General features: G+C 66.2%; 2 protein-coding genes across 3 annotated transcripts; one reads left to right on the top strand and one right to left on the bottom strand.

Annotated features, from left to right (window-relative positions):
- Window positions 1–257: 257 nt before the first annotated feature.
- On the bottom strand, window positions 258–6,482 carry LOC135325152 (galactose-1-phosphate uridylyltransferase-like). 2 transcript variants are annotated; one of them, XM_064502845.1, is made up of 11 exons: window positions 6,410–6,482; window positions 5,975–6,144; window positions 5,822–5,897; window positions 5,652–5,700; window positions 5,432–5,561; window positions 5,295–5,351; window positions 4,436–4,558; window positions 4,112–4,244; window positions 3,411–3,494; window positions 2,734–2,888; window positions 258–2,610 (listed from the first exon to the last, which is right to left on the bottom strand). In XM_064502845.1, exons 1-11 carry the CDS (start codon window positions 6,438–6,440, stop codon window positions 2,545–2,547), a joined length of 1,074 nt encoding a protein of 357 aa, XP_064358915.1. In that variant the 5' UTR covers window positions 6,441–6,482; the 3' UTR covers window positions 258–2,544. The 2 variants fall into 2 exon arrangements, with proteins under 2 accessions (XP_064358915.1, XP_064358916.1); XM_064502846.1 differs by lacking the exon at window positions 5,975–6,144.
- Window positions 6,483–6,681: 199 nt separating this feature from the next.
- On the top strand, window positions 6,682–9,612 carry LOC135325153 (sigma non-opioid intracellular receptor 1). The gene is made up of 4 exons (XM_064502847.1): window positions 6,682–6,877; window positions 7,042–7,242; window positions 7,433–7,525; window positions 7,883–9,612. The coding sequence occupies exons 1-4, from the start codon at window positions 6,730–6,732 to the stop codon at window positions 8,107–8,109; spliced, it is 669 nt and encodes a 222-aa protein (XP_064358917.1). The 5' UTR covers window positions 6,682–6,729; the 3' UTR covers window positions 8,110–9,612.

Genomic DNA, 9,612 nt, shown 5'->3' on the forward strand with positions numbered 1-9,612 from the left:
ATCCCCATGCTTCTCCTCCTCAGGCTACAGGTGACACCACCTCTGAAGTTCTCCACAGCAGGAAACATTTTTGGAAAAAAAATAAAAATAAAAGATAGCCCACCCACCACTTACCCCAGCTCAGAGCTATTCTAGCAGCAGCTAATCTCCAGCAGCTGCTACCTGGCAGGAAGGGCAGCCCGCGTGGGCACCTGCGGTCCTCAGCATACACCGTCTCCCTAGCTTTCATCCTAAATCACAACGCAACAAACTGGCTGTTCATTAGGCACTGTTTAATTAAGCAATATGGATCCTGCCTTGATATTTACAATCCCACTTGTTCTGATTTATTAGAGAAAGTGTCTTGTTTTTAAAGACGGCAACTGTAAAGTTTAATACCGCTTGACTTATTGCGAGTTTCATTTACGGCTCTGGGCTGACGCGATGCGGACCAGGCACGGAGCCGGTGGCCTATTAAATCAGAGCTAACTATGCGTGCAGGGAAAGATGACTAGCTTCGTTACAACCGGTTCAGTGGTTAATTACCCCAATCTGGATTCACATATTTAAGCCAATTCGCTGCCGCTTTTCCAGGCCCTGGGGAAAGCCAGGCAAATCTGAAGCTGGGTTGTCGCAAATGTGCTCACGAAGGGACGGCGACTGCAAACGAGACGGTGGCAGAGCCGTGCCGCATCCCTTCGCTTCCCAGCACCCAAACGCTGCACAGGCACTGGCTGTCCCGGGAAACAATAAAAAAGTTTGCAAAAGGCCTGGCTCTGAGCTGGGGCATCTCCCTTCCTCCTGTCCCCATGCTGAACGATGGCTCCAAGCTTGAAGGTCACCCCATGAGCTACGCAGGTCCACGCACTGCTGCCCACCGCCATCGCGTGGGACCGCAGCTTCCCGGCGATGCTGGGAGAGCACTCGGACACCTGCAGCCCAGGTGGAGGCCTGAGCCTGGGTGATGAGACTGGCTCTGTGATGGGGTGAAGCATGGGAGGAGGGGGCTCAGCACCCACCTCCAGCCCGGCTCCGAGCTCCCCTGGAGCCGCACGCTGTCCCGGCGGGGCAGTGATACAGGAGCAATGCACGGACCTGGGGAGGGGGAAGCAGCACTTGCCAGAAATTGTTGTTTAGCAGGTAGCAAATCAGTCCGGAGGAGAACATTCACCTCCTTGCAAGATATTTCTAGCCCCCAGGAGACCAATTACAGACTTCACAATAATACAGGCCTCGTTAGGGAGCTAAGAGAATGGATCTTTGGTGACAATTAAAAAAAAATTGCCTTAGAACACGACAGAAGACAGTGCTTAGCACCCAGCACCACACGATGAACATCCCCATTGGGGCACACCCCGACCTGCACCCTCCAAATCGGCCCCAGTGCCAGCCCTGCATCACTGCCCGGGACTGACCCCTGCAAGGTCCCTGGGTTTTCCCCAGCCCCAGGAGCAAGGGGAAGGGGCTGCAAGGGGGAAGCAGAGACCACAGAGCTGTTTGCAGCATCCCTCCAGCCCGGAGGCCAGGCTGTTGCTCCCCCAGCCTCACGGGGTGGGCACGGAGGGGCTGGCAGCACGGTGAGCTCAGCTGGACCCACCTGCATCCCCTTTGGGCTCAGCTTCACCAAAAATCCAGCCCCTCGCTGCATCCCATCAGCACACGCAGCCCCGTAGAGCACCCCGGTACCTGCTGGCGTGCAGCGGGCAGGAGGGCAGCCACGGCCCCAAGCAGAGTGGAGGAAGAGGAGCAGCGCCGTGGCTCAGTCCTGCCCTGGAGCAGAGGCTCTGCGCGCTCAGCCTCTGCCTGCGGCCAGGGAGCCACAGCCAGGAGTCTCCATGCAGCAAGTTTGCCAGGCCTCAGCCCCCTCCTAGGAGGGCATGGGTAAATCTTGAGCGGCACAAACACCTCTGTGCTGTCAGCTCCTTCCTGAGCCTGCAGCTCTCAGGGACAGGCTCAGAGCTCCCTCCAGGGAGGAAGAGGAGGCAATGCAGAGCCACAGACAGCAGCAGGTGGCACAGGACTACCTGGCACCTCCTTTGCAGTCCCCAAGGTTATTAGCCCCGCAGCAGTTACGGAAGGGACCCCTGCACACACCCGTACCCTCCCATCTGGGGCCAAGAGCCACCAGGCCGCAGGCAGACGCGCTTTGCTTAAGGGTTTTATTGGACAGAGGGGCTGTGCCCTTCCTTGGGGCGGGCAAACCCACCAGCATCATTCCCAGCTCCACCAGTAAGAGACTGGTTTGGGAGGAGGGTAAGCCCTTCAGTGCTGATAACAGCACTCTATGGAGGAAGGAAGACACAACGTGGGATGAGGAAGGAGACAGCAGGAATAGTATCACCTGCACATGGATGCAGCAGGATTAGGACCGGGGTTACCTGTACACCAGCAGGCAAAACTGGCCCACAAGCCAGGCCCAGCTGTGACAAGGCTCAGGAGAAGGAAGGAAACGAGAGGGCTCACAAGTGACGTGAGACAGGCCTCAGCCTAGCTCTCCCCGCCATCCAGTGACTCCTCGTCCTGGCCCTGCCAAGCAAAGCCAAGGGCCAACTCCACTGCCGCTCCTCACGATGCCTCCTTGGGCCTGTGCTTGTAGTGCACCTCGGGGAGGTTCCTCAGGCGCTCAGCAGCCTGCGGGGCAGAGTACGAGGGTCAGCCGGGCAGATCCCAGGGATGGCTCCGGCACGGGTCGCTGTGGCTCCTGCTAACATGGTGCCCTTCCCACCCCCTTCGCCAGCCCTGCCCCACACTCACCTGCTCCGGCGTGAGGTCTCTCTGTGCCTGGGCGAGCATCTCATAGCCGACCATGAACTTGCGGACAGTGGCAGAGCGGAGCAGGGGTGGGTAATAGTGGGCATGGAGCTGCCAGTGCCCACAGTCCTCCTCCAGGTAAGGGCCCGTGGGGGCTCCTGCCAGGGGTGCAAGTGCTGTGCGTGAGACCAGGCCCTGCCCAGCTCCCTGCCCCACTGGGGAGGGGACAGGGACACAGAGGACACGGCACTCCAGCCCCACGCTGAAAACCCAAAGGGCACAAGCATCACAGCCTTCAGGGCACTGAGGGAAAGAGCCAGAAGACGGGAGCATGCAGCTCCTCTGCCTCTGTATCCCTGGTGCTTGGACCCCCCCAAGTGATCAACAACATGAGTAGGGGAAACTGAGGCAAGGTGGTCTGCATGCCCTCCCCACAGCTGTATCCCACTCCCCAGCAGAGCTGGGTACTCAGCCTCCCCACTAACCATCACGTCCTCTCCCCTTCCCATGCTGTGGAGGGAACCCAGGAGTCCTGGCTTTCCACGCCAGCTCCTCATGCCTGAGCAAACGAAGCCTGGCCCAAGCAATGGGTCTGATCCTCTGCCAGGAGCAGACGGGCACCACAGGGTGAATGAGATGGTCCCAGGGGTCTACCCAGCTCCCCCAATCCAGCCGCTTACCGTGCCAGCCCATGGAGTAGGGGAAGGAGACTTCGAAGAGGTTGTCATACTTGATGAGAAGCCTCTGCATGATGGACGCCAGGCCTGCAACGGAAGCGCCAGTGTAGTCGCTCCTTGAGCTGGCCAGCCTGCCTCTCCTCGCGGCCCAGAGGGGGGGCAGTGCAGCCGGCTGGGGGTGTTCACCCAGGCACCCCTCCCCGGGCAGCGCTGCCACAGCGAGCTGCCATCCGAGCTTGCCAGGGACATCAGTGACAGCGAAGAGGGATAGGCTGGCCACCTGCTCCCCTTCCCGCATATTCAGATGCACAGTGTCTAGGCAATGAGGCTGGAGGAGCACCCGGTCCTGATCAGCCAGCATTGCAAGAGCATCGGGCGCCATGTGCTTCACCACCCCAAAAAGGGTTCTCGGTCCCCCACCAGTATGGTCACATCCCGGACACCTGAGTTCTGTCCCCACCTGCGCCACGCCAGGGAGGTTGGACGGGACGGGCTCGCCTGCCAGCCCAGAGGATAACAAACAGGGAGCCCAACTCCCACTGAGCTGACCCCTGCCCATCCCGCACCCAGCCCTGCTCCCCGTGGGGATGCAGGACCCTCCCGCATCAGCCAGGCTGCTGGGGGGAGTTTCCTCCTAACAGCAGAGGGGACCATGCACCACCCAGCCAGACCAAGCAAGAGTAACGGGGTACAAAGCCACTCACTGTCCCTCTCGCCCTCGCGGAGGTCCTGCAGGCGGCAGACGTGACGGCGAGGCAGCAGCAGGGTCTGGAAAGGCCACGTGGCCCAGTAGGGCACCACGACCAGCCAGTCCGCGTTCTCCACCACCAGCCGCTCCTGCAAGACACACCACTCGACGGAGCCGTGCGCCAGCTCGTCACCCCACAGACCCCAGCCCCGGGCTCACGTGCTCCCAGCTCCCACGGGCCCCGCTGCTGGGGGCTGGAAGGAGTGGGGGCCCCGTGCTGTCCCCCCAGCACATCCATGCTGCCAGCTCTCAAGGGAAGGCACAACAGACCCGTCCTCACCTTCCTGCGGGCCTCCTGCTCGGCGTACTCCAGCAGCATGGGCACGCCGTGCTGGCTCAGGTACTCCCGCTGGGTCCGCTCTTCCAGCTGGGCCTCATTCGGGAGGAAGCTGCTGGCCCAGATCTGGGAGGGGGGAAACAGGGCACAAGGACACGGTTACCTGCCCCCCCCCCCCATTCTCCCTGCCTTGGATGAGATCTTGCCCACCTGTGCCCACCCTATGGAGCCTGCCTAACTCCCAGCCTACCGAGACCCCCAACCCAAATCCAGGTCAGGACCCCCTCCCTCTTCCAAAGCTTGGAGATGGAGGTAGGGTGGGGGACACCACAAAATACGTGGAACAAAAAGCCTTCCTGACCCTCCGGGGACAGGCCTGAAGCAAATAGGACAACCTGAGGCAGGGCTGGGAGCACCAGGATGGACGGGGAGCTCTGCAGACCCTCACCATCCCCTCCCAGCCGCTCCAGGCTCGTATCACAGCCCCCTCACTAAAACCTGGTCAAGCTGGGGTCAAGCTGGGGGGCATCTGGCCATGCCCCCCCCAGCAAGGGGCTCTGAAACCCTGGGTACACAGGGATGCCCAGCCCAGCTCCCCATCTGCAGGCCCGTGCTGCCACCAAGCGGATAGCCAGACGCGCGGCAGCCGCAAGGGACGGTCCCCAAGAGGGGAGGTGGTCGGACGGGCACCGGGGAGGGGGTCCTCCTCGCAGGAAGCGCTGGGGCTGCTTTGGGCCCAGGCACCCAGTTCAGGGCAGGATCTGTGCTCGCTCGCCCCGCGAGCGTTTGCCGTCGCGGGGTCCCCCAGGGGAGCTCCCGGCTGGCCTGGGACACCGGCGGGACGGCCGGGCTCGGCACTCACCTGGCAGTGGGGGTGCGGGTTGGAGCAGCCCATCATGGCTCCCTTGTTCTCGAAGATCTGCGGGGCGAGACGTGCCAGAGAGCGGGTTGGCGCGGGACCCCCCAGTGTCGCAGCCCCCCACCGCGGCGTGCACGCACCTGCACCCAGGGGTAGGCAGCGCCCAGCTCGGCCGCCAGCTCGGCCCACTTGTCCACGACGGCCCGGACCTCGGCCGCAGACATGAGGGGCAGCGTCAGGTCCGACCGCGGGTGGAAGCACATCACCTTGCTGTGGAGGAGGCAGAGAGACACGGGACTGGGGGCGCCCGGGCTCACCCCCCGCCCCCGGCGCCGCCTCGAACACCCCACGAGGACCTACCACGCGCCCCGGGCAGCCGCCGCGCGGAACAAGGGGTGGTCGCTGCCGCCTGCGGAGGGACAGAGGACAGATGGGGTGGCTGAGCCACGGGCACCCCCTCGGGCCCGGCCGGCAGCCCCCCAGCCCCATGGTGGCCGCCATGGGGCCTGCTGGCACACGCAAGGCCTCACCCGGCTCAGGGGCGTCCGGCTGCAGGGCAGGGAAGTCGTTGGGGAAGACGAAGGTGCTCTCGTACGGGGGGTTCACCTGCGCGGGGCGAGGCGGGCGTCAGGGGCGCAGGCAAGGGGGGGGGTCCCCCAAACCCGGTGCCGGCCGGCGGGTACCTCGCCATTGGCCCGCCTGGCGCCAGGGCACAGGGGGTTGTTGGGGTCCCAGGGGGGCACGTCCTCGGCGGGCGGCTCCTCCACCTGCCCCTGCCAGGGCCGCCGCACGCGGTGGGCCGACACCAGCACCCAGTCGGCCCGCAGCGGGTTGTAGCGAGTGTGCTGGTGCTCTGCGGGCAGAGAGGGCCGTGCCGTGGAGGGGCACCGCGGGGGCACCACCGCCACCCCCCCCCGGGAGCTTGGCCCGGGGACATGGCAAACTCCCGCTAGCCCCAAGGCCGGAACCACTAGCCAGGGGCCAGTGCGAGGCCACCCCAGCGCCGGGGAGGGGGGAGGGCAGGTGGCCCCTCCCGCCCCCTCTTCCCGCCTCGCCCCACTGGCGGCGGCGCTGCCCCCGGGGGGGCCCCGCAGCCCCGGCGCGCCCCGACCCCGTACCGCTGGCGCGGAAGGGCCCGGCCGCCTCCATGGCGCTGCGCGGCCCCGCCCCGCCCCGCCGGCCCCGCCCCCGCCCTCCTCGCCACGCCCCCTCCAGCCCCGCCCCCTGCCCTGCGCGCCCCGCCCCGGTCGGCCGAGCCCGCCCCGCCCCGCCGCTCCAGCCCCGCCCCCCGCCCCGCCCCCGCGGCGGCGGCGGCCCCGCGCGCCGGGCTGGGGCTCGGGCTCGCGCGGGCGGGCGCGGGCGCGCGGGCATGGCGTGGGCGCGGGCGCGGGCGCGGCGGGGGCGGGGCGGCGGGGCGGGGCGGCGGCGGGCGGGCGGCATGGGGGTGCCGGGGCCGCGGGCGCTGCGGGCCGGGCTGGCGCTGGGCGCCCTGGCGCTGCTGCTCCAGGGGCTGCGGGCCTGGCTCGCCGCCAAGCGCTACGAGTTCCAGGCGGCCGAGATCGCCCAGCTCGCCCGGCACCACGCCGGTACGCGGCCGCCGGCCCGGGGCAGGCCCGAGCGGGCGGCGGGGCAGGCCCGAGCGGGCGGGGGGGGCCGGGGGGCCGGGCCCGGGGGAGGTGCCGGGCCCCGCGGCCGGAGGAGGGCGGCTGGGGGGCCGGCAGGGCCTCACGGCGACCCTCGGGTGCTGCAGGGCTGGACCACGAGCTGGCTTTCTCCAAGATCATCGTGGAGCTGCGGAGGAAGCACCCGGGCCACATCCTGCCGGACGAGGACCTGCAGTGGGTGTTCGTGAACGCGGGCGGCTGGATGGGCTCCATGTGCCTGCTGCACGCCTCGCTCACCGAGTACGTGCTGCTCTTCGGCACCGCCGTCGACACCGGTGGCCACTCGGGTAAGGGGGCTCGCGGCGGGGGGCTGGTCCCAGTCCCGGTCCACGCTCTTCAGTGCCTGCCCGGGCTGCGCCGAGGCCGCGGGGCCGGTGTCCTTCCCCGCAGCTCCTTGGCTCTGAGCTCAGCCGCCGAGTTGTCCCCGTCCCCTCGGGGCAGGCTCGCGCTGAGCCGGTGCTGCCTGTGCTCTCGCAGGTCGGTACTGGGCGGATATCTCTGACACCGTCATCTCGGGGACCTTCCGGCAGTGGAAGGAGGGAACCACCAAAAGTGAGATCTACTATCCGGGTAAGCCCAGGGGCAGCGGCGCCCTACGGGTTGCACGCGTGCCTGTCTGTAGCCACGTCGCTGCTGTGACGCAGGGCCTCCCCCTTGCAGCCGGCAGGAGCCAGGAGCTCAGGATGGGGGGCTTCATCACCCCTGAGCAGCTCCCAGCATCTTAGTGGGTGCCAGTAACAGAGAAGTGGCTGGTCACCCCAGCGAGGGGTAACCAAGGCTGGAGAGGGCTTAGAGGCCTGCCCGGCGTGGGGCACATAGTTCGGGGTGCTCAGCCCTGCAGTTTTGGGGCCCGCACATCCCCTCTTTGGGCACGATCCAGGAGCACCACCCACCAGTGGGAGCAACACTGCGGCCATGTGTTGGCAGGGGACACCATCGTGCACCAGGCGGGAGAGGCCACGTCCGTGCAGTGGAGCGCGGGCACCTGGATGGTGGAGTACGGCCGGGGCTTCATCCCCTCCACGCTCGCCTTCGCCCTGGCTGACACCCTCTTCAGCACTCAGGACTTCGTCACCCTCTTCTACACCCTGCGGGTCTACGCCAAGGGCCTGCTCCTGGAAGCCAGTGCCTTCTTCAGCACCATGGCTTGCTGAGCCCGGCTCGCCGGGGTGCTCTGCAAGGTAGAGCCGGCTCCTCTTCTCCCAGCCTTCCTCCCTCCTTCTCCTCCTCCTCCTTCCCGGGACCAGGCTCTAGCAGAGGCAGCAGATCCCCTGCGCCTCTCCCACTCTCTCCGACCTTCCCCCCGTGCCCGCTCGGCTGAGCACCAAGCCGACCTTGCACCCTGCACCAGCGGGTGCCAGGACGGATGGACCGTGGCAGAGTCGCAGCAGTGCGGATCCCCAGTTCCCTCTCCCCCTCGCCTGTCCCCTTTAGTGCAGAGCCTTCTCCCGCTTTTCCATCTGCCGGGGACAGCTGCCTTGCACCAGAGCGGCCTTGCAACACATGAAGGCCCCTTTGTGCTCTCAGAGGAGCTGGGGCTGCCCGTCCCCAGGCTCCACAAAATTCCCGCAGCTCCTGAGACGTGAGGAAGAAAATGCCAGTGCAAGCCAGGCTGCACCATCCCTCTCAGGGCAGGGAGCGTGGGGAAAGCGTCCAGAGACGCGTCTCTGCGGGCAGCACGCGGCGTAGAGGGACGCTGCGAGGCTCCCCATCTCCTCCTGGGCTGGCGAGCTGCCCCGGGCTGCGGTCAGTGCAGAGAGCAACCTGTCCAGCTGGCAGCTCCTCCCGGTGGCTCGGAGCCCGGCTGATGTGTTTTGGCAGCACACAGTGTCCCCCTGGCACAGGCCAGAGGCCACTCTGTGCTGGGACCCCCAGGCAGCCGGGGGACGCCCGGCCTCTGTGCCGGAGGTCTATCCCAGCGTGCAAGTCGCTCAGAGGGGCGGAGGCTGGAAGAGGGTCCCTTTCCCCTGGTCCCCCCCCCCCCCATCCATTCCCCCAAAAGGGGAGCGCCACCGTCTGTCGCCTTAACCGAGAGCCCATTCTGCGGTGGCCCCCAGGCTATGCACATAGGTAGTGTCTGCGGGTGCTGGGGAGCACCAGCCGGGAGGTGCTGTGGGCGCCCAGACCTCTATATTAGCTCAGGACAGGACCTCACCCCTCCGAACACTTCCCCTGGCTGAGATACCCCGGCCCCGACGTCCCTGAATCTCCCGTCCCTGCTGCCTCCATCTCTAACTAATGGGTTGATGGAGGCGCTGACCGGAGGCCTGCCGGGGGGACGGCAGCCCTGCTCCCCGCAGGAGCGGAGAGCCCGGATCAGCTCCTTGCTCGGCCCGGGAACGGCCCCACGGAGCACCAGGGTCCGGCCATGGAGGGAGCTGGCACAAAGGGAGCGAACAGGGCATGCAGCTGGGAGCCCCGGGCCCCCCCAGCTGCACCCCGGCTCCGCTCACTGCTAGGCTCCTTGGTGGAGGGCTTTAACCTCAGCGCGGTTCCCAAAGTGATGTGGCCACCCTGGCCACCAGGCCTGCAGCCTGTCCCTCCTGCTGCTCCTCAGACTGTCCTCGTCCCACCAACCAGCAGCCCTGCACATGGGCTACTTCTGAACTTGCCACTCAAAAAAAAAGATGTCAGTAATAAACATGTTCATCCGACCA

Source organism: Dromaius novaehollandiae, chromosome Z, assembly GCF_036370855.1.
Source record: "Dromaius novaehollandiae isolate bDroNov1 chromosome Z, bDroNov1.hap1, whole genome shotgun sequence".
NCBI lineage: Eukaryota > Metazoa > Chordata > Aves > Casuariiformes > Dromaiidae > Dromaius > Dromaius novaehollandiae.

Excerpts from the sequence above, each read along its gene's own strand:
- LOC135325152 (XM_064502845.1), bottom strand. The coding sequence starts at position 6,440 with ATGGAGGCGGCCGGGCCCTTCCGCGCCAGCG. Across the intron at positions 4,559-5,294 it reads ACCCGCACCCCCACTGCCAG|ATCTGGGCCAGCAGCTTCCT; the intron begins GTGAGTGCCGAG and ends CCCCCCTCCCAG. Across the intron at positions 3,495-4,111 it reads CCGCGAGGGCGAGAGGGACA|GCCTGGCGTCCATCATGCAG; the intron begins GTGAGTGGCTTT and ends CTTCCGTTGCAG.
- LOC135325153 (XM_064502847.1), top strand. The coding sequence starts at position 6,730 with ATGGGGGTGCCGGGGCCGCGGGCGCTGCGGGCCGGGCTGGCGCTGGGC. Across the intron at positions 7,243-7,432 it reads CGACACCGGTGGCCACTCGG|GTCGGTACTGGGCGGATATC; the intron begins GTAAGGGGGCTC and ends GTGCTCTCGCAG. Across the intron at positions 7,526-7,882 it reads AAGTGAGATCTACTATCCGG|GGGACACCATCGTGCACCAG; the intron begins GTAAGCCCAGGG and ends ATGTGTTGGCAG.